At 46.6% G+C, this 27,958-nt stretch overlaps 1 protein-coding gene across 1 annotated transcript in view; it reads right to left on the bottom strand.

Annotated features, from left to right (window-relative positions):
- Positions 1-27,958, bottom strand: part of ATRNL1 (attractin like 1) — a 1,075,574-nt gene that overhangs the window by 615,079 nt on the left and 432,537 nt on the right. The window contains exon 19 of the mRNA XM_082267948.1: positions 6,848-6,985. Within this exon, the coding sequence (XP_082124074.1) occupies positions 6,848-6,985 (138 nt within the window). The remainder of the gene's footprint in view (positions 1-6,847; positions 6,986-27,958) is intronic.

The raw sequence follows: 27,958 nt of genomic DNA, 5'->3' as shown, positions 1-27,958 counted from the left end.
GTGATTGTGGACTTTAAAGCAAGGTGTCCCATGCGAGGTCCCGAGGACAGGATAAACAACATGGAATCTGTTTTTCTGATTGCAGTAGTATCTGTGAGGTATAACCTAATGGCTCTGACTGTGTCAAACGTAGAGAGATTTCCATTGGATGCTCAAGTGCAGGGCATAAATTGGTAGGACAATGTCCTTATTGAGGTGGAATACTGAAACCACTTTGGGGAGAAAGGATGGACTTGAGCTTAGGACAACCCTGTCATTGTGAAATATGAGGAAAGGCAATGGCGTGCCAATTCAGAAACATATCAGACAGACATAATGGAGATCAAAAAGCTATTTTGCTGGAGAGATTCTCAAGAGTAGCGGTGGCCAACCAGTGGTTCACGGACCACTGATGGTCCATGAGAAAATGTTAGTGGCTCCCAGGGATAGATGGCAGATGTATACTCACCAGCCACCTTATTAGGTACACCTTTCTAGTACTGGGTTGGACCCCCTTTTACCTTTAGAACTGTCATAATTCTTTGTGGCATAGATTCAACAAGGTGTTGGAAACATTCCTCTGAGATTTTGGTCCATAGTGACATGATAGCAGCACGCAGTTGCTGCAGATTTGTCGGCTGCACATCTATGATGCAAATCTCCCATTCCACTACATCCCAAAGGTGCTCTATTGGATTGAGATCTGGTGACTGTGGAGGCCATTGGATTACAGTAAACTGATTGTCATGGTGAAGAAACCAGTGGGGAGATGATTTAAGCTTTGTGACATGGTGCATTATCCTGCTGGAAGGAGCCATCAGAAGATGGGTACACTGTAGTCATAAAGGGATGGACATGGTCAGCAACAATACTCAGGTAGGCAAAGTGGTTGCTCAATCCCGACTGGGCATCATATGACGTCCAGCAGGATGGGACGCGCAGAGCGGCGATCGGTGGTGCGGTGTTTCACTGTGACACACTGCATTTCTGATCCTGGAAAAGAGCCTATGACGTAGGCTCTTTACCATGTGACCAGCTGTGTCCAATCACAGCTGATCACATAGTAAATAGGAAGTGCCGTTGATCGGCTTTCTTTAGTTCGCGCCTGACAGGCACTCGTAGAGTAGAACCGATCGGCGGCTCTCCTGACAGGGGGGGGTCTGTGCTGGTAATCAGAGCATTGCTTACCAGTGAAGACCCTTGGGGGATGCCACTATAGCCCCCAGGGATTGCCCACCCATAGCCACCAGGGATGCCCCCCCATGCCACCAGGGATGCCAATCAGTGCTCAGGGTGCCTGTCAGTGCCCTCCTCATCAGTGCTGCCCATCATTGTCATCTATCAGTGCCACCCACTAGTGCCCACCATTGGCTTCTATCAGTACCACCCACCAGTGCCCATCATTGCTGCCTATCAGTGACCATCAGTGCCGCCTATTAGTGCCCATGAGTGCCGCCTATCAGTGCCCATCAGTGCTGATCAATGCTGCATATCAGTGCTATCTATCAGTGCCTATCAGTGCCGCCTATCAGTGTCTCATCATCAGTGCCACCCCATCAGTGATTCATCAGTGCTCATCAGTGCAGGAAAAAACGTATTTATTTACAAAAATTTTTAACAAACAAAAAAAAACTTTTTTTTTTTTTACAAACTTTTCGGGGTTTTTTATTTGTTTAGCAAAGAAGATAAAACTTTGCGGTGATCAAATACCACCAAAAGAAAGCTCTATTTGTGGGGAAAAAAATGACATAAATTTGGTTTAGGTACAGTGTTGCATAACCGTGCAATTGTCATTCAAAATGCAACAGCGCTAAAAGCTGAAAATTGGCCTGGGCCGGAAGGGGGTGGAAGTGCCCTGTATTGAAGTGGGTAAACAATGCTCAGTTGGTACTAATGGGCTCAAAGTCTGCAAAGAAAATATCCCCCACACCATTACATCATCCATCTAAATATTGCAGCTGAAATCGAAATTCATCAGACCAGACAATGTTTTTCCAATCTTCTATTGTCCAATTTTGGTGAGCCTGTGCAAACTGTAGCCTCAGTTTCTTGTTCTTAGCTGACAGGAATGGCACCCGGAGTGGTCTGATGCTGCTGTAGCCCATTTGCTTCAAGGTTTGATGTGTTGTGCATTCAGAGATGGTATTCTGCATACCTTGGTTGTAACGAGTGGTTATTTGAGTTACTGTTGCCTTTCTATCATTTCAAACCTGTTTTCCCATTCTCCCCATCGTCAACAAGACATTTTCAGCCACACAACTACCGCTCACTGTATAGTTTCTCTTTTTTTAACCATTCAAAATAAACCCTAGAGATGGTTGTGCATGAAAATCCCAGTAGATCAGCAGTTTTAAAGAAAACTCAGACCAGTCAGTCTGGCACCAACAACCATGTCATGTTCAAAGTCACTTAAATCCCCTTTCTTCCCCATTCTGATGCTCGGTTTGAACTTCAGCAAGTCATCTTCACAACATCTAGATGCTGAAATGCATTGAGTTGCTGCCATGTGATTGGCTGATTAGCACTTTGTGTTAGCAAGCAATTGAACAGGTGTACCTAATAAAGTGGCCGGTGAGTGTATACCACCCAAGGTTGTTTCCAGTGTTGTTCTCAATGCGTGCTGACTGTCAATACTGTCAGCACACATTGATACCCCACGCCTCCTCTGCAGTTCCTCTGTAGTTCCAGCTCCTGTGAACTCAGAGGGAAGCACCGAGAGTAGTGCAGAGTAGGATGTAAAGAAGGAGGGGACTTCCAACAGCAGGGCTGTTTACAGACTGCAGGAGAGAGCACGATGCTTGAGCACATGGCTGAATAAGGAGGTTTGGGGGGGGGGGGGGCAGAGAGCTAGAGCATTGGGTGTATAAGGCATGTAAAATTCATGTTAGTGGTCTGCGAGATTCAAAATAGTTTAGTGGTCCATGAGGTGGTGACCACTGCTTTAGAGGAACATCTGCTAAGTTCAAAGGGTGGTTTTTGCAGGGCAAAGAGAAACATGTTGAAATTCACAGAAAGCACAGGGTGCTGCAAGGAGGACTTAACAGAAAACAGAATATTCTATGTTATTTTAAGTATTTACACCAGGAAAAAAAGAATTTCCAGGTACGGTAATAGTTCTTTTTTCCTGAGACAGGCTTTTCTTGCTGTTAGAAAGGTAAGAATCACAGCCTCGGAAACACCTCTATCTTTAAGGCCTGGGTTTTAACTTCCATGCCTATAAAACCAGAGACTGAGAAGTACGATGGAATAGAGGGACTATAGATAGCAGATTTGGCCTTTTGGGAAGTAGGGTGTTGGAAATAATTGGCGCATCACGGTGCAGCCTGGAACCATTCTGCATCGATGTAGAGAACAGCTACATCGTGATTGCGCACCTGACGTCATCACAGTGTGCACTGCCTCTCTTTTTCCATCATGCCTTGCGGCGGCGGGGGGGCTAGATAGGTGGGGCTACATGTGTGTAGGAGGACAGTGGGGGGGAGGAGATAGAAATGTACAGAGAGGGCAAAGGGGGGACTGACAGCACAGAATGAGAGGAGAACCATACAGGGGTGAGAATGGCATCCTATAATGAGAGGAAAAAAGATGACATGGGGGAGGGGGATAGGACCACTATATAGAACGAGGACAGAACATGGGGGGGAATGAGACCACCATATACAACGAGGACAGACCATAGGGGGGATTGAGACCACTGTATACAGTGAGGACAGAATATTGGGGGCAATAAGACCACCATATACAGCGAGGACAGAACATGGGGGAAGGGGATGTGACCACTGTGAGACCTGTACAGGGGTAGAGAGAGGACCTTAAGGGATGACACATGCAGGGAAGGAGACATCTGTGCAGTGGGAGACTGCATAAGGGAGTGTGAGGGGGGAGAGACAGGTAACCACCATACAATAGGGGGACAAGGGTGGGGTGGGGAGACTGCTTTGGAGGAGACGAAACACAATGAGGGGGGAACTATTATAGGGAAGAGAAAGAGACTGCCATCATATAATGAGAGGATAGAAGGGGACATGGGGGTGGGGAAGAAAGAGAACACCATGACAGATATAGAACAACCACCATAAACAGAGAAGACATGATGAGACAGGCTGCCACCATATAATAAGAGGGACACCCATAGGGCTGCGTAATGTGCAGGGGGGCTGTATAATGTAAAGGGGAGCTGTGTAATGTAAAGGGGGCTGTGAAATGTGCAGGGGGACTCTGAAATGTGGAAGGTGCAGGGGGGCTGTGGAATGTGCAGGAGGGCTGTGGAATGTGCAGGAGGGCTGTGGAATGTTGATGAAAACCATGGGCAGTAATTGTGATGCTTTGCAAAATTGAACCAAATAGTTGACAGGATAATCGTATTCAAATCGAATGGTGAGACCAGTGAAGATGTGCACCTCTATTGGGAAAAGGCAAGGGGTTGTGTGCTAGAAGTCAGAGTATTTCTGTGCACTATGTTCTTCTGGGTCAGGTTTGGTGCAATTAGGATCAGCATTATTTTATAGAGCAGACTAGGCAGAATACGGTCTAAATGGAAGGTGTAAAATAGCCTGACCTGAAATCAGGACATTATTAAGGCATCCAAAGTTAGAGCTAGAAGATCCCTGGTTCTGCCAAGAAACAGAGGCTAGGATGTCCACATTTGGATTTCCCCATTTATGGCATATCAGGTTGAAGATATTTGGATGAAGGTCCCAATCTTCTTAATCCATGCAGTTGCACAGTTGAGGTAATCTGCTTTCCCCTTGTCCACTCCTTAGATGTGGACTGCAGAGATCACTAGACAGTGAGTTTCTGTCCATGAGATTATCTGGTTTGCTTCCCTTAAGCCAGCCAGACCCCCAGTGGCCCCTTGATGGTCCATGTAGGCTACCCAGCCACAGCAATATCTGACTACACCCTGATTGGTTGTCCCTTCAGAAGGGGGGTCTAGTGCTGCAGGGTCAACCAGACTACTCAGAGTTCCAAGATGTTGATGGTAAATTTGATTTCCCCTACTGACTAGAACGCTCATGGAAAATTGTCTAGAATAGATAGTCTGTGCCTTGGATGCCTTGAGTTCCGAAAAGTGTAAGCAGAAGTGCTAAGACACTGGGACACAGGAACATGCAGATATGCATCTTGGATGTTCACAGATGCCATGTAAATTCCTGTTGTCTCAGACAAGCAATTATACCTTAATATGAACTAGATCCTTATAAGATTTTAGGATATACAGGATTTTACAACAAATTTTTTATCGCTTTTGTAGCTCTAAAAAAAGAGGAGATCTTCTAACTCCTAAAATGCATTGGCGGTTTCATGTTTTCCCATTATGATCTAATACCAATATTAAATATGTTGGACTCCCAGACCCGTTGTTTGGAGCTCTTATTAGACTTTAAACATTTCATCAACTATGTCTGTGCATATTTACAAAGGTAAACAGCAGATAATAATAATGTAAATGGTTAGATGGCCAAGGTATTCACTTCGTAGGAGCTAGGGGCATGATCCAAAAGGGAACCAAGCGCCTGGAGAAAATATCGTAGAGCGCCTCCTAGGATCCCTACTCCTGCCTTTGGCAGACATAGGTCACCAAGTGATAATGCTGATAACCTTCCTTTTCAGCCCCCATCAGAACAAAGCTGCGAAAGGTGACACTGCTGCAGTCAAATTATCACTAGAGAGATAACATTGTCATTCTGCAGAGCAAGGGGCAATGTACTGGCAGGATCACACTGTATTTATTAAATGGACAAATACAGTAAATAATTAACAAATAAGGTTAGACAACAGTAAAGGCCTGTATTAGCAGGCTTTTGTTTGTGTCAGACAGATTTTACACTTCCATAACCACTTGAAGCAGGTCAACTGCACCTAAATAGTTCTCAATAGTATCAAAGGTGTGTGAAGCGGAGGCTAAATTTGCTTTGCTGCACTGTCCCATTCTGGGCTTAATCGATCTTCAACAAAAGATTGCATCCTATTTATTTATAGCAGCCAAAAGGACAATTGCGTAGGCCTAGAAGAAACCTACAGTCCCTTTCCAGGGAGTGAGGGACAGTTTGACGGCCATGATGCTTAATGAACAAATGTCTGTTATTCTTCATGACACAAACGCTAAGTCCCTTAAAATATGGCAATCATGGTTGACGTATGCTTTCCCTGACCTTCCCCTGACAAGCGTGGTTCTACTCTAATTGGTGTCGCAAGCCAACCCGGGTTCCTACCACTCCTTTCTCCCACTTACTTTGCTTTTACCGTTCTCTCGTCTTGTTTTTCTGTTCCCTTTCTTTTAATGGGTTCTTCAGCCCTCTTTAGTTGTTTATTGATGTCCAGGACTACATACGATTGATTTCCATGACTACCTACTAAGGGGTCTTTGACATATATGTCCTGGCTACTTTGGCAAATTATGGGGTTTTCCTCAAAATACATATATGTTTTGTTTCGGTTTAATTGTGCCTGTTTGAGAAGGAGGCCCTCCCATCTTCACCTATGCTTTGTACGTACATTTACGTATGTTCTCTATATTGCCAGTCAAAGCCCCTGGGTGGGCAGACTAGGTGCGTTTGTACTACTGTAAACTTTTGCTATATCTGCAATAAAAATTATTGAACAAGAAAAGCGTGTGAAGCTGACACCACTGACAGAAGCACCCCTAAAAAAATCAGTACAATGTATGTTTTATTCCAACGGTCCCTCTTCCCAAGAACTGCGTTCCTCAACATTCCCCAATCATACCAAATTCCTCAACAAGGTATCATCTCCTTAAATGAAGGTACCATACATGTCACCAGCCTGTGCTCAATCAACATCATCGACCACTCGTCACACGAAGAAGTCAGGCATGGCAGATGAAAGGATAACCTGTGTAACTCACCTTCGCATTCGCCACCATTTGTGGGGTTACCGTGGTACCCAGGCATGCAGGTCTCGCAGTGTTTACCCGTTGTGAGGTTCTTGCACTGCTCACACACATTGTTGTTGATACACGTGCTGTGCCCATTGCACTGGCAGGCTGGAAAAGAAAAGATAGGAGTCAGAGGTCAATACAATATCAAACCGCATCATCGGTCCATAATGGATGAGAAAAACTGCAACTGCAATTCTGACGACTAAAACACATACACATTCTTCTCAATCTCCCAAATCTAAGAGATAATGCATGGTCTGTAATGTATATAGGCCAAAAAGTATCTCCCCAAGATGGAGATGAAGTGCATCTAAAATCATTTTTTTTTTTTGGATAAAGTGATAAGGAGTTATGACTTCAGTCAGGGTTTCCTGAAAGAGAGGGAACATTGCAAGCTTGACAGTAACACAGTAACACCAGAAACTCCTGGTTGGGTTGTACAGTTCTAAATTCTTCTGTGGCATCATCCATTAGGCTACGTTCACATGTTAGCGTAGCGGACCGCGGCAGAATCACCGCGATTCTGCCCGCGATCCGGAAATCATTGCAAATCGCGGGACGCCTGTGCGTTGCCGTTGATTTGCAATGGCACCCCAAACGATGTGCGATGTTGCCGCTAACATGTGAACGTAACCTAAAATAAAATAAACATTTAGTATGATTGGTGGGAAGCCTTTGTGATGTCAACAGCAGATGTACAGACCCAGGGATTCACTGCAGAGATAGTGGGAACCCCCTCATAATAGGCACAGAGGGTGTATAAACCCAGGAACTCAGCATAGGGATGGTTGGCACTCCACATAATGGGCACAGCAGGTGTGCAGATCTGGGAGCTCAGTGAATGGATGGTGGGAACCCCTCATAATGGGCACATTAGGCCCGCCAACCTGAGAACTTGGCACCGTTATCGCCGGAACCCCTCATAATGGGCACAGAAGGTGTACAGACCCAGTAACTCAGTGCATACATGGTGGGAACCCAGAAACCTGGTGCAGGCATGGTGGAAACCTCCATAATTGACACAGGTGTGCAGAGGTGGGAGCTCAGCGCAGGGATGGGGAGAACCCCTTAGAATTGGCACAGCAGGCACAACACCTGCAGACCCAGAAACTCAGTTTAGGGATTGTGGGAGCCCCCATAATGGTCACAGCAGGTAAGCAAATCTGAGAACTCAGCACAGATATGGCAGGAGCCCCTCATAATGTGATGTATAAGATGTGGAAACATGGAAAATCGGTGCAGGGATCTCACCAATAGAGTGCCTAAGAGAGAGAAGATACTTTCATGAGACTTAACTCCCCAGCATTTAGCAAACACCAGGATATTAATTTTGGGTGGAATGACAAGTATTAGAAAAATGTCCTATAACCAGTTTACATGGAATAGAATTTACACTACATGTGACCACCTACCACCTCGCAACTACATGACTTTGGAGCACTTTGCCACAGTTTACTCACTGTAGAAATTAATAAAACTTTAACTGTTGAGACGCCCACACACTGAACCAAACCTGCGTCAGTTTGGCCTTATGCGCCGCTAAACACACCTCAAGGATTCCCACAGAACGGAACATATTTAAATCATCCCGATAAAATCACTGTGTAGAAGTTCATTCCTTTCTGTGATCAAGTCTGATAAGTGGGGAGAATATTTGTGCAGGACCAGCGATAAGAATTTCACATTGTCAGCTGGAATGTAATTATTTACTCGCGGCAACATTACAAAAAAAAAAACGATAAGGTAAAAGGCCTCATTCCAACGCCTAATTTGTCTTTTACATATAAAATTATATTGTTCAGCGACAAATCATTCAAATACAGCAGGAAAACATTGTATTATTTATGAGGGAAAGGGGGGTGAGCAGTGTGCTCATGTATTATTCTCTACAAGGAGAATCCAGAAATACAGACCGGTCATCTTATCTATTCACACACACAATCAGCCTGAATACATAAATTACAGAATTATTTCTAAAAGCTCTAGATACAAAATAAATGATTTAGGGGTGACAGTGAGAAAGCAGCAGACACACAACAGAAGTAAATGAAACCCCCAATTTCTGAAAATTAGGTCCTCTAATTACAGTAAAAATATGAGGATGAAACATTACACATTTGATGTGTTATTTTGCTATGCTTTTCATTGCTACAACATTTAAATAACCCTGATTTATGCTGAACTCCAGGTACATTTAAAAAAAATAATAATTAATCTCTGTAATATTACATCATTAAATGTAATTTTTAAAGTACCTAAATGTGATCCATTATAAGCCTTGCAGAGCTCAACCTAGGAGAGGGAGAAGCAGCACAAGCAGCCATTCAGTTGTGCTGCAGTGTTTGGCTCCTTTCACACGGGTGGTGCGCCTGACGATGTCCGTTCTGCTCAGCGGGGAATCGATCCACTGATCCCCGCTGAGCAAGTGGATGACAGCTCCATCTCTGCTCTGTGTGTAGAGACGGAGCTGTCAGATCCCCACTCTCCTCTATGTAACTCTGATGAATGGGGAACCCCCCCGAAATGCGTAAGCCTTTTTTTGGAGGTCTACATCCTTCCACGGCCTGCGGCAGCTAAGGATGCCCAGTGGAGTCCCCTGGTGGTCCCTCATTGCTTATTGCCCGTGTTTCATAATTGTTTTGTGAGTATAATGTGTATACATGTCTATTAAAATAAATTGTTTTAAAGATAATGCGCTAGGCTGGTGCGCCCTCTGTCCATTTCTCTTTTCCAGTCTCCTCTATGGGAGACCTGATGAGAACGGACCGCCTGTCCGTTCTCATCCGATCCGATCCTCCAGGCGGATGCAAAATAGGGTTTCCATCCATCCAGATTTCACGGACAGGATCGGATAGGCTAGCAGGAGTGTCAGCGGAGATGTCTCCTCTGACACCTGCTGCTCCATAGGGCTGCATGGAGCATCCAATCCGGTCCGCTTGAAAAAAAGACAGGCGGATCAGATTGCAATGCCCATGTGAAAGGGGCCTAAATGTGCTAACAAGATACAGTGAGGAAAATAATTATTTGATTCCCTGCAGATTTTGTAAGTTTGCCCAATTACAAAGAAATAAAGAGTCTAGAATTTTTATCATAGGTGTATTTTATATGATAGAGACAGAATACCAATCAAAAACGCAGAAAAAACACATGACACAAATGTTATAAATTGAGTTGCAGTTCAGTGAGTAAAATAAGTTTCCAGACAGACTTCCAAGGCAGCATACGTTTTGCTAGCCCCGCCCTTGCTCCTACCCCATAGGACCCCTCTCCCATAAATTTTCAGGCTGCCTGCACCGGAACTGAAGAGCGGGCCGGTGCAGGCGCATTGATTCCTGGGAGCGATGACGTTCTGCTCCCAGGAATCAATGCAAGCAGGAAGTGACGGTACGGGCCGCAGAGGGAGGAAGAGGAAGAAAGGTGAGTATATTTTCTTCAATATTAAGGTAAGTAAACAAAAAAAAAAAAATCGTGACTATCCATTTCTTTTACAGGTGACACTCAGCAAGCGGATGGCCCAAAGACGATTTTGAGGCCGGAACTCCGCTTTAAAGACCCTTCATATCTTTATAAGTGGGCAAATGTACAAAATCTGAAGGGTATCAAATAATTATTTTACCCACTGTACATGCTAATTGGAGGAGAGACCAGAGTGACCGAGGGGTAAGCTTATCAGTCTGCTGCTTATCCTTCCACTGTCTAATCACAGGCTAGAGGGACAAGACCTTGGGGCTTGGGGAAGGGTCAAGACCTGAACTGCAGCAAAGAAAAAACAGAATTTTTGTAAAATCTTACCTGTAAAATTCCTTTCTCTGAGTCCTCCGACAGTCGCCGCCTCTTCATATTCGTCACAATGGGGTAATTGACCTTTCTCCGTAGGAGTAGCTAGGCAACAGAATATGTCAATATTAAAGCTTTTAACATATCCCACCCCCAGGGGGTGGTCCCCTCAGTCAATACCCTCCTGCTTCCTGTTCCATATCTCAGTTTCAGTGGAATAGCAGTAGAGTACATAGCCAAACCCCAAAAGAGGGGCGGGGGCGGCGACTGTCGGAGGACTCAGAGAAAGGAATTTTACAGGTAAGATTTTACAAAAATTCCATTTTCTCTTACGTCCTCCGACAGTCGCCGCCTCTTCATATTCGTAACGATGGGGACGTCCCAAAGCAGTGCAAACATGAGGGGTGGGAAACGCAGCCGCGCCTAAGGCAACGCAGTCTCCACATCAGAGAAAGTAACCTTACCAAAGGAAGGAAACCAGCAGGACAGCATGAAAAAAACTTTGCTCAACAGGAGCAACAACCCAGGAAAAACAAATAACCTAGGGATAAAAACATCCCAAACAGCCAAGGGCCCAAAAAACAAGGGACCTTAAGGTACTGCCGCACTAAGAACCTTGCGGCCAAAGGAAGCATCTGCCGATGCCTGAACATCCACTTTGTAGAACTTTGAGAAGATGTGAACGGACGACCAAGTCGCCGCCTTACACACCTGGGCCACAGAAGCCCGATGATGACAGGCCCAAGACGTACTCAGAGATCTAGTAGAGTGCGCCTTCACAGGCATAGGAGGAACTTTCCCCTTCAAAGCATATGCCTGCTCAATGGTCTGTCTGATCCATTTGGCGATGGTAGAAGCCGACGCCGCCATGCCATTCCGAGGTCCCTCAGGAAGGACAAAGAGAGAATCCGTCTTGCGGAAGGATTTTGTCGAATTCAGGTAAACCCTGATCGCCCTAACAACATCCAAAGAATGTAAGGCCACCTCCTTCGGATGCTTAGGCTCCGCGCAAAGCGAAGGCAAGACAATGTCCTCATTGAGGTGAAATTCCGAAATCCTTTTCGGAAGAAAAGAAGGATTAGGTCGCAAGACCACCTTATCCAAGTGGAGTACCAGATACGGAGACCTGCAGGACAAAGCCGCCAGCTCCGAAACTCTGCGAGCCGAAGTGATCGCCACCAAAAAAGCGACCTTCTTGGACAACAGAGGCAACGAGATCTCCCTGATTTTTTCAAAAGGAGCATGTTGTAACATGGACAGAACAAGGTTCAAGTCCCATGGAGGCAAAGGCTCCCTCCTAGGAGGGACCAGGTGTCGCACCCCTTGAACAAAGATGCCAACCAGAGAATTAGACGCCACAGGGCGTTGAAAAAGAACAGCCAGAGCAGAAATCTGACCCTTAATCGTGGCCAACGCCAAACGCCGGTCCACGCCCGTTTGAAGAAAAGCCAACACTCTCGAAACCGAGTATGAGCGAGGGGAATACCCCCTGGACTCACACCAGGCAAAATAGGCCTTCCAAGTACGGTAGTATATTTTCCCCGAAGAGGCCTTTCTAGCATTGATCAAAGTATGAATGACCTCCGGAGAGAGACCCCTATCCTTCAGGACCTCGGTCTCAACAGCCAGGCCGTCAAAGCCAGCGACTGTAAAGCAGGATGGAATATCGGTCCTTGAGACAGAAGATCTTCCCAAAGAGGCAGACGCCATGGAGCGTCGACCGCCAGATTCACGAGGTCTGCGTACCAAGACCGGCGAGGCCAGTCTGGCGCCACCAGAATCACCGTTTTTGGTTCAGAGGACAACCTGCGAAGGAACCGGGACAGCAACTGAATTGGTGGGAATGCATAAACCAGCCGATACTGATGCCACTGAGCCACTAACGCGTCTGACGCGTCTGCCCGAGGATCGCGCGTCCTTGCCACGAACCTTCCCACCTTGTTGTTCAGACTAGACGCGAACAGGTCCACATCCGGAAGACCCCACTTCGCGCACAACATCTGGAAAACCTCCGGGTGGAGCGACCATTCCCCCTGGTCCAGAGTCTGGCGGCTCACATAATCCGCCTGCCAGTTGTCCACCCCTGGAATGTGAACTGCCGTTATCGCCGGGACGTGCGTCTCGGCCCAAGACAGAATGTCGGCCACTTCCCGAGCCGCTCGAGCACTCCTGGTGCCCCCTTGGTGGTTGATGTAGGCCACCGCTGTGGCATTGTCCGTCTGAACCCGAACCGGACAGCCCTGAAGCTTGTCCGTCCAGCGTTGGAGGCAAAGATTTATCGCCCGCAATTCCAGAATGTTGATCGAAGGGAAGATTCCTCCTCCGACCAAGTTCCCTGGGCGGATAGAACGCCCAGAACACCACCCCAGCCCAACAGGCTGGCATCCGTGGTGATCACCGTCAACGAAAGCGGAAGAAAAGACTTGCCCCCCGACACCGCCGGGGACTGCAGCCACCACAGAAGATTGCTTCTCGTGCGAGGACTCAACGATATCTGAAGATCCAGAGATTGTGGTCGCCCGTCCCACCTGGACAGGATCTCCGCCTGGAGATCCCTCGTGTGAAACTGGGCGAATGGAATCGCCTCGAAAGCCGAGACCATCAAACCTAAACACCTCATGCCCGTCCGAAGGGATGAGCACGGAATTTCCCGAAGGGATCTGACTTCGTCCTGAAGCGTTTTGAGCTTGTCTTCCGGTAGGAAGACTCTTGCCTGAACCGAATCCAGAATCATACCCAGATAGGGAAGACGAACCGACGGGCACAGCGTCGATTTTGGAAAGTTTATCGTCCAACCAAACTCCTGCAGAGTTTGCATCGTGACGGACAGGTCCTTCACCAGACCCTGACTGGTCGCAGACTGAACCAGAATGTCGTCCAGATACCCCAGGATTGAGATACCCTGGGCTCTCAGTAAGGCCAGAACCGGTGCAAGCACCTTGGTGAAAACCCGCGGAGCCGAAGCGAGACCGAAGGGTAACGCCACGAATTGATAATGATCCTCCGCAATGGCAAAACGAAGGTACCTTTGGTGACCCTCGAAAATGGGGATGTGTAGGTACGCATCCTTCAAGTCGATGGAGGCCATGAATTCTCCTGGAACTAGAGCAGCCACCACCGAGCGCAGTGATTCCATGCGGAACTTGCGAACCCGCACAAAACGGTTCAGAGCTTTCAAGTCCAGAATTGGACGTACCTTGCCCTCCTTTCTGGGCACAGTGAACAGATTTGAATAAAACCCCCGAAATCTGTCCCGATGAGGCACCGGAACCACCACTCCCTGAGCCCGCAGGTCCTGCACCGCCAGGTGCAGATCCCGCAAACGCTCTGGAGACAGTTGAAGGTTTGAGGGAAAAAACCTGTTCGCCGGCTGAGACAGGAACTCGATCTTGTACCCGGATCGATCGATCTCCTGAACCCACCTGTCCCGAACGCGGGCCAGCCAGGGTTGAAGAAAACCGAGCAAACGTCCCCCCACCCCAGAACTGGGTGAGGGCGTCCCTTCAGGCCGCGTTGTTATGGGCAGCGGAACCGGACTGGCCGGACTTCTGCTTACCTGCCCACGGTTTCTTTTGGGAGCCTTGACCCTTGAAGGGTTTGCCCTTATAGTGCGACCGAAAGGCACGAAAGGACCCCTGAGGGGGCCTAAACGAAGCGTGCTTCTTACCTTGAGCGCCCATAGCCTTGTGAGATTGGGGGAAGAGCGTGCTCTTACCCCCAGAGATCCCCTTAATCAGCGTATCCAGCGAGTCGCCAAAAAGACGAGATCCCGAATAGGGCAAATTAGCCAAAGTCTTGCGAGACGATTGGTCCACAGACCAACATTTTAGCCAAAGCAAACGGCGTGTCAACACCGCCACGCTGTGCACACGTGCAGCCAAAGGAATTACATCCAATTCCGCATCACACAAATACATGACCCCCTGATGGATCTGATCCACCATTGCCAAAGTCGTCGGCGGGGCAGAATCAGCCACCAGGACGCGCCTGAGTACTTGCGTCCAATCCGCGACAGCCTGAGCTGCCATAAGGGAAGCAAAAATAGCTTTTAGCATGGAACCGGTAACCGAGTAAGTATGATGGGCAAGAGACTCCAGTCTCCTGTCCGTAGGTTCCCGGAACACCGGGGTATCCTCTGCCGGAATCGCAGTGTGAAGGAATGTGATGAACACTTGTGAATTAAGCAAAATGTCTATTTTTCTATGTGTATTCTTCTCCACATGTATATATATTTTTCCTCTGTCGTCCTTACTCAAAATGGCCGTTACTAGATACCTACTCGCCCCCACCCACCGAGATGGAATGTGAAAAGAAAGATGGAGCCTTGGCACAGTGCCTTCAAAAGAAGATAACATTCATGAACTCGAAAGGGACCACCTTATAACGGACCTGACTAATCAGAAAGCTGCAAATAATCAGTATTATGCTAATATTATGCTTATGACGTACTAACATATGACACCGCCTACTAACTATATAATATACTGTCCATTAGAAATAAAAGTAGTATCATTTACCTGAACAATGTGTGTCAGTCTATGATATCCCTGTGCATGCACTCTAATTACCTATTTAATCAGATCCAGCAGCAAGAAATCTATTTTGAACCTGATTGAGGTTCCCTAACCTTTACAAATGGCGCCCAACGTCGGGCTTCAGGTGTTCGTCTGCCGAAAAGCCGCGTAGGAGGTTTGGCGACTGGATGAGACAGACCAAGAGGGACTTGCGCACCCCTGAGAGTACGGTAGGTACTTTTACCTTACCACTGTACGACTTGTTTCTGTCTTATCTTAATCGCAGATCTCAGGTGCTTTTCGAAAGACGTTTCAAAAGGTGGGTAATCCTCACCTGGGGCTGTTTTTATTAACCCGCCGTAAGATTTCTGCTGGCTGTATATTGTTTGTTCAGTGTCTGCCATCCTGAGTGGAGTGTGTCTCTGCAGGCTGGAAGGTTGCATTTGTGTGTCACCAAGTTAGCTGTTTTGCCCTTGGATTCAAGTGAGCTGTTTTGCCCTTGAATAAGACGGATATTTGCAACGTACGTCCTACGGGACGGGTAACTTAGGGGATTGACTGATTTGAAGGATCCTCTGAGGGGAAAGCCCGGCTGCAGGTGGATGCCCGACACTAGGGTAGGCAGGAGTAATGTCTTCAGTGTCTGTCGTTTTGCTTGAAGTGTGTCTCAATAGGCTGATACACTAGTTGTAAGCGTGCCTTGGATTCAAGTGAGCTGTCTGCCCTTGAAAAGATGGACCTTACAACATACGTCCTACGGGACGGGTAGGAGGTTGACTGATTCGAAGGATCTCCTGAGGGTTAAACTCAGTTGTTGAGGTCACATGACAAGAGAGACACGACAGGAGTTATGTTTTGTTCTGTGTGTGTTGTGAAATTAAACGTACATTGTTACACAGATAAATACAGTCAGGTTTGAGGTTGCTACGGGCAACAGAGAGAGAGAGAGAGAGACAGAGAGAGGAAGGGGTTACGTTTTGAGTTTGTCTTTTTTTTTTTTTTTTTTTTTCAGTTCAACCCCCCTCCTTCTCTTCTGTGCGTCCCTGACAGTTTTTTTTTTTTTCCTCTTCTATCTGAGACTAGCACTGTTGTTAGCTGGTAAACCCCCACGCGTGCAGCTGGCATACTTTTTTTCTCTCGTGAGAAAGCGAGGGGGTCACTCCTTGCGCGGAGTTTGGAGGACAATAAGTCTCAGAAAAAAAAAAACAGTTTTTATCTGGAAACACAGTTTGCCGTAGTTGGCTGGATGTTTTGAGGCTATTTTTTTTTTATGGAATTAGAGATAATGAGAACTTACATTTTGCAAATGGGTCCCTATGTAAAAGGAAACTCTGGGACAAAAACATTTTGAAAATTGGCTATTTACCAAGGGGGGGTTCAACTGTGAATATTTCTTGTTCCTGAAATAGTTATAGAATTTATTTTTGGACAGAAAGGGTTACCGCAATTAGTGTGACCATTGAACCCTATTGGCACAGAGCCAACAGTTTCAAATTAGATTAACTCTATATCTGCTTATAATATTTGAGAGATATTTAGGGGGCATCATCTATTCCAGGAGGGGAACCTCTGATCAGCTCTGGTCACCCCTGGTCTGAGTTTTGAAAATTGGCACACAGCCAAAAGTTTTAAATCAAGTTAAGCGATTGGTTACCAGTACTGACCCCTCCGGCCGTCAGCTGAGACAGCGGCAGGAGAACAGAAAAGAGTAAGGGACCTTGCATTTGAGCTGGGTGGCCCAGAGAGGGGGGGGGGAGGAATATGGATCAGCATATTCGCAAACCAGAGAAGGGAAAGTTTGTGAGTTCAAACAAACAAAAGTGCTGACAGGCTGCAGAGCAACCATAGGAGTAGCAGCATACGCTGATAACAGAACAGAAAGGAATGTTGTGTGAGAACAGCTAAGAACTTGCATAACGAATGATGGATCGTAGAAGCTAAGAAAGATGACGATCAAGGTTGTAAATTGCATCATGTATGAGTATTATCAAGTCGATCGTAAAGACAATAAGCCCCCGCCCTATAATGGCGTCTGGAGAAATAAAGGGGAGGGTCCTTACTCTCCGCCTGACGCCCATTATCTTCACACCACTCCTACTCAAACGCAACCCACCCAGTACAGTTCCTACAGACGGCCATCTTGGTGCAGCCAAGTCTTCACTTCCTGCCCCGCCCAGTACAGTTCCTGCAAACGGCCATCTTGGTGCAGCCAAGTCTTCACTTCCTGCCCCGCCCAGTACAGTTCCTGCAGACGGCCATCTTGGTATACCCGGAAGGCCTAACAAAGGCCTATATCAAATTCTCCCTGTTCTAACACTCCCATCCTCCCTGGATTACAGGTCCAATATACTAGTGATGATGACACATCCGACTGGGACGACCAACCGCAGGTGACAAGCGCACCCGATGATTTAACCCCATCACAAACAGCGACCTTAATGACAAGTCTGCCTGACCCAGAAACACAGCCAATGCCCCTATACCACAGGATAGTACAGCTACAAGAAATGTACCTAGTCCTCTTACTGAGCCAATCTAAGTGGGGACATTTCCTGATTTGCTTGCCAGATTTGTGGTGTCTTCTACATGCCCCTTGCATCTTAGGAGCTGATTCGCTGTCCGGACTACAGGCCTCAATTATTTTTTACGCCCGAAGGAGGAGTGAAGCTACATACTCCCCTATCCTTAGAAGACTCATCTGCCTTGTGTTCTCTGCCTCTCATGAAGACACTCCGTGAAGCGACAACTCCAAATTCAGTACCACTGAAGTACTTGGCAGGATCCCTGCATGCCTTTGGTCCACTGAACCGGAAGACATCGATCACTTTAAAGTACCGCCAGTCATGGTGCAACTAAAACCTGGGGCACTCCTACCTAGAAAATCACGCCTCCAGAGAGACTGGACCCGTTGAAGCTAGCTCAATCCGAAGCTATCTCAAAACAGGTTGAGACCCTTGTGTCTAATGGTGCTTTGCTACCCTGTACTTCTGAATGCAACACACCTTTGTTCTCAGTGAAGAAACGGATCCCAAAAGGTGAACCAGAGAAATACAGAATGGTCCAAGATTTCCAAGTCAATTTGCCAAAGCCATAACCTCTGTTCCTGATACCTGGCAACAGGAACAACCTACAGTGACTCTTCTCCTCTATGCAGATGACTACCCCACTGCTGAAGAAACTTCAGAAAGTCTTCTATGCTACCTTGCAGAACAAGGCTGTAAGGCCTCCAAAGAGAAAATACAGTGGTGTTCCAAGACTATCACCTTTTTAGGCCACTGCATTTCTAAAGGTACAAGACATATCACATTAGACCGAGTAGCTGCAATCCAGGATATTCTTCCACCAAAAGCAGCTAAACAACTGCAAGCCTTTCTTGGACTCATATCTTACTGCAGGGCATGGATCCCTGATGCATCCATCCTCATGCAACCACTCTATGATGCTCTCAAGTCCGTGCCATTTACCCTGTCAAACGAGGCCCTGGACAATTTTATTCTGCTGAAGCAAGCAATATCCACAGCTCCTGCTTTGGGCCTTCCAGATTATGAGAAACTCTTCAAACTGTTTGTGTCGGAGAAGAATGGCCACGCCACAGGGGTCCTGGCTCAGGAATATGGAGGGCGGACTAGACCCATTGGTTACTACTCTTGCCGTCTTGACCCCGTGGCTAGAGGTGGTCTGTGACGAGACCAATCTTGCCCCATTGCATTGGAGGAGCCTGGTTGCCCGCCTGCTGCCTTTGGACTATGGACCAGGCTTTAAAAGACTTTGTTCCCCTATGTTTTAGCTGCTACGCTCCAAATTCCTTTAAAGAGGTTGTCGCTATGTCTGCAAATTCAATGGGCATTAGCTGCAGATTGAGGGGGGGATTGCTTCCAGCAGTCCCCTCCTAAAGAATGTCTACTGATTAACTCAGTGCTTTTGTCTAAAATAGGACAGTATGTTAATAGAGTCTGAGACTATTGATAAGCATGTTAATGAGCTCACCTGGCTATAATTACACAGTCATTGTTCATGTGGTATTCTCAAAGTATATATAAGTGTGTGTTTCTTGCAATAAAAGAGAAGAGAGTTACTCTTGATCAAACCTCACTACAGAGCCTTGTCTCGTACTTGGGGGGGGGGGAATTATTGATGTGCTTCATGTATGGCGGATTGGAGTGGTCGATAGCTGTCCGGGTGTTTGGGAGTGGATTATCCTAGACGACTGTAACCCCTTTCATACTTTGGGGTGTCGTAACAATTGGTGGCAAGCGACGGGATCGATCCTACAGCCAGAAGGACAGCTACAGGGGACACCATTGCTCTGGATTTTACAATTGAGGGCAACGCATGTCCCAGTACAGCGACCCTGACAGCACCAGCATGGAACCAGCAGTGGAGTACAGATATTCTCTGAAAGAATATGACCGTATGATGTGGTTACGGATGAGCTTCTTCGGACCCAATCCACTGGAGAGATCCAAGCGGTTCGCGAAGAACTTAGTGTTCGGGACTCTGCTAGACAGGGCAGAGAGAGAGGGCCAGCTGGCACGTTGGGAGGAACTCCAGCGGCAGGTACAGTTAAGGGAAGAGGAGAACCCAGTCTCCATTCCCCAGCGGCAGCCTGATTTATTGGGAATTGGGAGCCCAGTCTCCATTCTCCAGCGGCAGGCTGAGTTACAGGGGGCAGAGACAGTCAGTCCTGTCGCCCAGCAGCAGATTGATTTGTTGGGAATTGGGAGCTCAGTCTCCATCCCACAGCAGCAGAGTGTCCTGCAGGAAACAGAGAGCCCAGTCTCCTTTCCTCAGCAACAGGACACTGTATTGGGAGCAGAGACAGTCGGTCTCCCTCCCCAGGGGCTGGAAGTATATTTGGGAGAGGAGCTTGTTACCCCCTCTCCCCATTGGCAGAGTGATATCCAGGGAATTGGGAGCGCAGTCTCCATCCCTCAGCGGCCGATTGACTTACAGGGGGCAGACACGGTTGGTCCTGTCCCCCAGCGGCAGATTGAGCTATTGGGAATTGGGAGCCCAGTCTCCATCCCACAGCAGCAGCTTAACATACCAGGGGGAGACAGTAAGCCCCCCAACAGTGCAGATGGGACCGTGGTCTCTGCACTCACAGCACAGGGGGTAGGGACAGTCGGTCCTGACCCCCAGCAACAGGGCTGTTTAGCCAAAGGGAAGACAGTCGGTCTTCCGCCACAGCAGCATGGTGGTGTATCTAAAGGGGAGACAGTCGGTCTCCCCCTCCAACAACCCGTCTCCAACCAGGCTACTTCTGTGGTAGCGCTGGCACCAGGGCAGAGTACCGCTGGTCTCTGCCCACTCAGCAACCCACCAAGGCAGTCTGCCAGTCTCCCACCCAGCCAAGGTGAGGCACCTGGACATGGACAAATTTCTCCTCTACCCAGGTGTAGTGACCATTTATTGTGGGTGGGCTGTACTGTGTTTTCTGCTTTGTGGGTGGGCTGCTGGACTAACGAGGGCACTGACCGGCAGGAGGTCAGGTACCCTGTTAGTCTTTTTGGAAAGGGGGAGAGATGTGACGAGACCAATCTTGCCCCATTGCATTGGAGGAGCCTGGTTGCCCGCCTGCTGCCTTTGGACTATGGACCAGGCTTTAAAAGACTTTGTTCCCCTATGTTTTAGCTGCTACGCTCCAAATTCCTTTAAAGAGGTTGTCACTATGTCTGCAAATTCAATGGGTATTAGCTGCAGATTGAGGGGGGGATTGCTTCCAGCAGCCCCCTCCTAAAGAATGTCTACTGATTAACTCAGTGCTTTTGTCTAAAATAGGACAGTATGTTAATAGAGTCTGAGACTATTGATAAGCATGTTAATGAGCTCACCTGGCTATAATTACACAGTCATTGTTCATGTGGTATTCTCAAAGTATATATAAGTGTGTGTTTCTTGCAATAAAAGAGAAGAGAGTTACTCTTGATCAAACCTCACTACAGAGCCTTGTCTCGTACTTGGGGGGGAATTATTGATGTGCTTCATGTATGGCGGATTGGAGTGGTCGATAGCTGTCCGGGTGTTTGGGAGTGGATTATCCTAGACGACTGTAACCCCTTTCATACTTTGGGGTGGCGTAACATGGTCCTTCCTGTCTAAGGGCTGTCTTTGCTGCCCAAGCACTCTTAGACAAAACTTCAGACCTTGTCTTAGCACACCCCCTGCTTCTTCTGGCACCACATGACATTGCTGCCATCTTAAATCAGGTGCAACTCCGACACCTGTCCACGGCCAGACATCTACGGCTGCAAATCTCCCTCCTACTTCCGGACAACGTGACCCTCCAAAGGTGTCTCACTCTCAACCCGGCCACCCTTCTGCCATTTTTCGAGGGGGGAGAAGGAGAAGGTGAAGAAGGAAACCCCTATGACACTCCACATGACTGCCTTGAAATGATGTGCTTGGAAACCTCATATCTCCCTACAGTGAGTGAAATTCCTCTGGAAAACCCTGACTACATGCTTTTTGTGGATGGCTCTAGATATGCAGATGAAGGAGGCAAGTACCACACAGGTTATGCTGTGACTTCTGAATTTGAAATCCTACAAGCAGAAGCATTACCACCAACTGTATCTGCCCAGGAAGCAGAGCTTCAAGCCCTCACTGCAGCGTGCAAGATAGCAGAAGGCAAAAGAGCCAACATTTACACAGACTCAAGATACGCCCTTGGAGTAGAGGGTTCCTTACAGCGGCCGGAACACCGGTGAAACATGGCCCTGCTATCAAAGATTTAATGGATGCACTACTTCTACCGGAACAAGTGGCTGTCTTGAAGGTTAAAACACATGGCAAGCTGAATTCTCAAGAAGCCAGGGGAAACCACTTGGCGGATAAAGTGGCCAAACCAACGAAAAACAGCCGAAGCGGCTGAAGAGCAGAGTGAATCCTCAGTGCAGATGCCTTTGGCAGTGCAGGTGCCATCTGACAGACTATACCTAGCTTCTATGCAAAGGCAGCCTACACAGATGAAAAGCTGGAATGGATCGTCAAAGGAGAAGAATACGAAAGATGGGGAGGACTGAAAAGACATCGCAGAAACATTTGGAAAAACCCTTACGCAGTCACAAACATGAAAGCTAGAACCACGGCTAAAAAGAAAAAACGCCTTAGTGAGATAGTACGTAGATTTGGGGTCCAAGAGGTGATAGAGAGCGATCAGGGCCCAGCTTTCACAGCAACCCTAACAAAAAGAGATTTGGGCAGCACTGGGAGTTCAGTTGGCTTTACTCACCCCATACCACCCTCAAAGTAGTGGGAAGGTAGAAAGGATGAATGGGATTCTAAAGAACAGGATGTTAAAGATGGCCCAAGAGACTAACATGAGTTGACCAGACAGTTTGCCTATTGCCCTGTTCAGTGTCAGACACACCCATTTTGTTTGGTTCAGCCCCCAGACTTGGCTGTTACTCCCCACAGCAGTCGCAGTTACAATCTGATATGTTAACTTGTTATGTTACATATTAGTCTAAAGCCTTAACTAATATCCATTCTCGAGTATTTTCCTCCAGAGATTGGGTGTTAGTGAAGAAATACACAAGGAAAAATTCACTTGATCCCCGATACGAAGCACCTGGATACACGCCTTTCACTGCAAGAAAGCCCAATCTCCTGAAGACAAGATCCTGCTGGCAGCACAATGATTGTGCTGTATATCCTTTTTTCTTACAAGTTTGATAAAAGCTCAGCAGGTGATTATCACCAAAACAGGTACTTAAACGGGCGGCCATCACTAAGACAAATGGTGTCACTACCATTTTGGTACAATTCATCCAGCACATAAGTGGTTACGTTTATTTATTTATTTTTTATTTTTTTTGATCTTTGTAGTATAATACCCCTGATAAATACACTGACTCAGCACCCAACCACAGGAGGAAGCAAGCAGCTCCCTCTGGAAGCTTTGATCCTCATGTGTACATAGATGCCATAGGAGTCCCAAGGGGGGTCCCAGATGAATTACAAGCTAGGGATCAGGTAAAAGCTGGTTTTGAGTCTTTGCTCCCCATAATAACCTTCCTGACAACACTGGTCCAAATGGTAAGGTTACTCTAGCTATAAAGAAATTGGAAGATCTGTCATTTGAGTTGAAGAAGAACTCCGGTATTACAGACCCTTGGGATCAATATTTTAGCTGGATGAGTGGGTGGCAGAAGGCGCTCGCCCAGATAGGAGTAACAGTACTGATAATCCTAGTTCTTTTAGCCCTGATTGTATGCTGTATTCAAACATTTGTAAAGAAGCTAATGAGCAAAGCTGTAGACAATAGCACACCTACATTTCTCCACCAAGAAGAAGAAGACCACCTTATGATGGAAGAGGACAAACCCTTCACCCCTCTACAGTCACTCCCTGTTCATAATTTCACAGTTCTATAGGGTTGTAGGGATAGATAGCACCTAACTGCCCTCTCCAGGCTGTATCGAGGGGGGTAGTGAACTAGTTACTGCTCTTCTCTATGTACAGCCCTAAAAAAGTTCCGGAGGAGTTTGGGCCAGGTGAGTAGGCACTTTAGTATGAGGGACAGAAGAAAAATAGCCATTTTAGGGGGGCTTGTGAAGGAATGTGATGAACACTTGTGAATTAAGCAAAATGTCTATTTTTCTATGTGTATTCTTCTCTACATGTATATATATTTTTCCTCTGTCGTCCTTACTCAAAATGGCCATTACTAGATACCTACTCGCCCCCACCCACCAAGATGGAACGTGAAAAGAAAGATGGAGCCTTGGCACAGTGCCTTCAAAAGAAGATAACATTCATGAACTCGAAAGGGACCACCTTATAACGGACCTGACTAATCAGAAAGCTGCAAATAATCAGTATTATGCTAATATTATGCTTATGGCGTACCAACATATGACACCGCCTACTAACTATATAATATACTGTCCATTAGAAATAAAAGTAGTATCATTTACCTGAACAATGTGTGTCAGTCTATGATATCCCTGTGCATGCACTCTAATTACCTATTTAATCAGATCCAGCAGCAAGAAATCTATTTTGAACCTGATTGAGGTTCCCTAACCTTTACAGCAGTAGATTTATTCAAAACCGCCACCGCGTGATCTACCGGAGGCGGCACACACCAACGTTCATCAGTGGCGGGTGTGAAGGGATAACGCAGCTTGAACCTACTCGGCACAGCAAAAGGCTTCTTTAGATTGCGCCATTGTTCACTAACAGCGTGCTGAAAATCCTCAGTTCAAGGAAAAACCTGCAATGTTTTGCGCCTCCGCTGTGTCCCATAAGAAGCCAGAACGGCAGGTGGACACGGTTCATCCTGTAAATGCAGCGTTTGTTTGATAGAAGCAACCAATTCATCCATGATTGCAAGCTCTTCAGACGAGCCAGGGGGAGAATCATCAACCCCCTCAACCTCTGCATCCCCCTCCGACCCTGCAAAGTCCAGGGGCGAACGGGACCCCGATAAGGGGACCCCAGCCATAGCAGCCCCATCACCTTCGCCCTCTGAATCAGAGGATATTGAAACTCTGGGCCGTTTAGTGGATTGAGCAGCCACAAGCATTTGCACCTGAGCAGCCAGGTTAGCCACAACTGTGGCCAAATCGCCCCCCTCAGGGAAAACAGCAGCAGCCCCTTGACCACCCAGTAAAGGGGGAGGAAATTTGCTTTCCTGAGAATCCATGCCCCCAGAAGTGTATAGGAGAAAAAAAAAAAGGGTAACTGCCCCTTTAAAAGCGCGGCGAGCACAGCCCACCGCTCACACACCCCTGCACAAGTCGACCCCCACAGGGAAAACTACAAACTTAGGCAAGGACATAGGACTAAGGAGGATAAAAACCTGGAGAGATCACTGCTGCTGCTGTATCGATCAGTGTGCCCAGGGAAAAGGAAGTGATGTACCAGAAGCCACTCCTATAAAGCCTATGGAAGGCTACAAGAAAATGGCCACCGGGGGAGGAGGTAATTGCAGTGCTACATGAGGCCCGGAGCGATCGCCGCCAAAATGGCGGCGTTTGGCGCCAAAACCGCCGCTCCCAGCGTATAGGAGAAGCCCTCATAAGCCTGTAGTTAACATTAAAATGGCGGACCGCAGCAGCGGCCCGCCATGTTGCACACACATGTACCACAGCATGCCCTACAACATATAGCATGTCACACAGAGAAATCACACAGTTAGTAACACAGAACAGTGTATCACAGCCCCCCTCCTTGCAGCCCACAGCAGCATCCAGACAGGGAGTCCCACAGTGTGAACAGACATGCAGGGTTACACAGTCCCAGACTGACACCCACCAAACAGACAGGTCCCCACACAGAGTACACTTACCTTCTGAATGGCGTGGGGAACCTGCACAAGCGATCAAGCCACTGCACATGTGACAGGGAGAGTCGCAGCGAAGACGCAGTAGAACTGCGGTGCGAAACCGCATGGCGTCCAGTGAGGTAGCCACCTCACCACAGCATCCCTGCAGCGAACAGGGATGGGTTGTTCACCAATGCCAGGAAAAAATACCTGACTGAACGCTCGATGGCAGGCTGGGAAGCCACTGGCCCACAACCTGCGACCAGTGGGGCCAGCCCGAGACCCAGCCCGCAAGATCCTCTTCATCAGAAGAACTAACTAATGCTGACAAAAGTAACAGCTAAGTAAAGAGAGAGAAAAAAACTCAAATAAAATCAAAAAGAAGATAAAGGCTGAGACAAAATGCCCCAGCACAGAAACAGCCAGCTAACTCCTAACAGCTAGTCAATGAAACTGAGGTATGGAACAGGAAGCAGGAGGGTATTGACTGAGGGGACCACCCCCTGGGGGTGGGATATGTTAAAAGCTTTAATATTGACATATTCTGTTGCCTAGCTACTCCTACGGAGAAAGGTCAATTACCCCATTGTGACGAATATGATGAGGCGGCGACTGTCGGAGGACGTAAGAGAAATAATGTTTTCTTCTCTACCAAACAGAGCTGTGATGTGTGGCAGAGCTGAATAAATAGCAGGACTGGATGTACAGACATTCAAAATCTTTGACAGGTAAAAGAGCTATCATAAAGGTATTTCTTCTGTATATAGCTTTTTGCCCGGAGCTCAGGTTTAAAGTGGGTTTAAACCCAAAAGCAAACATTTACTATATGGCAGCTTACCAATTCTTAGATTTGATGGCTACATTAGTTTTCTTTTTTAGACTTTCTTTCCTTTATTTTCACCTGGCCAGTAAGTCTGTTGTTTTTCAACAGAACAAGCTGTCCTACAGATGTAGCAGCCAGAAGGATGAAACAAACCATTTACTAATGACAGGGGTGCTTATAATGGTCAGCTTTTATTTATTTATGAAAAACCTCTATTCCAAAAGGAACAAAACTGCTGTGACTATTTATAAAGTGTCACCTGGACTTTGGTTTCATTTTATTAGTGTATCTAAATCTGCCAATACATTTAACACTCTCCTTCCCTCCAGATTGATAATGCTGCTCTCCAAAGGTGCCCCCCTATGTTCCTCCATCCAGAGTGGGGGCACTCCAATACAGGTGGTGTGTTACTGGCCAGATCACCAGGTAAAAACAGAAGAAAAAAAAAAAAAAGAAAACCAATGCAGCCACCACATCTAATGGTTGGTAAGCTGCAATATACAGTATTAGATCTTTGGTTTGGGGTTTAATAAGGCTTTAATATTATACTGTGCAACACTAATAGCACAAAACTGTACATACAAAATGATATGAGCAATGGACATTTTGCTATTGTATTGTAACTGTTATTTTTATTTCTCCTTTTTTTGTAACACTTTATTAATCTCTTTACATGACCTTTTTACATTTTTCTGTGATGTACCCTCTGGGCTGACAAATGGCAAATAATGTGTCTGATTAAATCAAAGGAGATGAACATTCTTAAAATGTTTTGATTGCAAATACACTGCACATAGTGAATGTTTTAAAACATTTGCAGCAAACAGAAATATGAAATATAAGAATTATTGACCCATGAACTCAACAGCTACAAACATTCTTCATCAGGATACAATCTGCAATATCGCTCTGCCTGATGACAATAAAAACATCCTTCACCAGTACAGAGAGGGTTCTAAGGGTATTGTGTACCATTTAGTCAAGACTCGTGTGAATGGCTTAGTGTCGGTTCGGTTCACATATGTGCGGCTGCGGCGATCGCATGTAATGTCGGAGCGCACTGCTCCTTCATTACATGCGATCGGCTGTGCGGTGCGAGTTCAGCCATACACTTTGTATGGCTAAATTCGCACTGCACCCGCAGCAAACACGCACAGGACCCTTTTTTGCAGCTGCATCAGGATCGGATCGCACAGTGGATCCTGTGCGAACTGTAAGATCGCACTGCGATATGCGATCAAACTGGGGGTGTCGTTAACATTTCATTGACACCCCCAGCGTATCGCATATGGCAGTGTGAACTGCCAGGGGTGCGTTTGCAATGCGGGAACAGGCTGCGAATTTGCAGCCTTTCCGCATCGCATAAGTGTGAACCGGCACTTAATGTTCTTTGTACAGCACTGCGGAATATGTCAGAGCTATATACATGTATAATAATATTAGAGTGTGACTCTTTGAGGACATTAGAGTGTAAATTTTTGTTTATTAAAATTTTAAAAACATACAACATAATAAAAAGATTTATATATATATATATATATATATATACACAAAACAAATAAATTCTATATAAACAAAGAAAAAGTAGCTTACTTCAGTATAAAAAAAACAAAAACAAACTAGCTTTTTTTTGCCAGAAAACATAAACAGAACCAAATATACAAACTAAGATACATTATCTAACAAAAGTG

Source organism: Pelophylax lessonae (genome assembly GCF_965119305.1).
Source record: "Pelophylax lessonae genome assembly, chromosome: 9".
NCBI lineage: Eukaryota > Metazoa > Chordata > Amphibia > Anura > Ranidae > Pelophylax > Pelophylax lessonae.
This window is presented reverse-complemented; position numbering and strand designations above follow the sequence as displayed.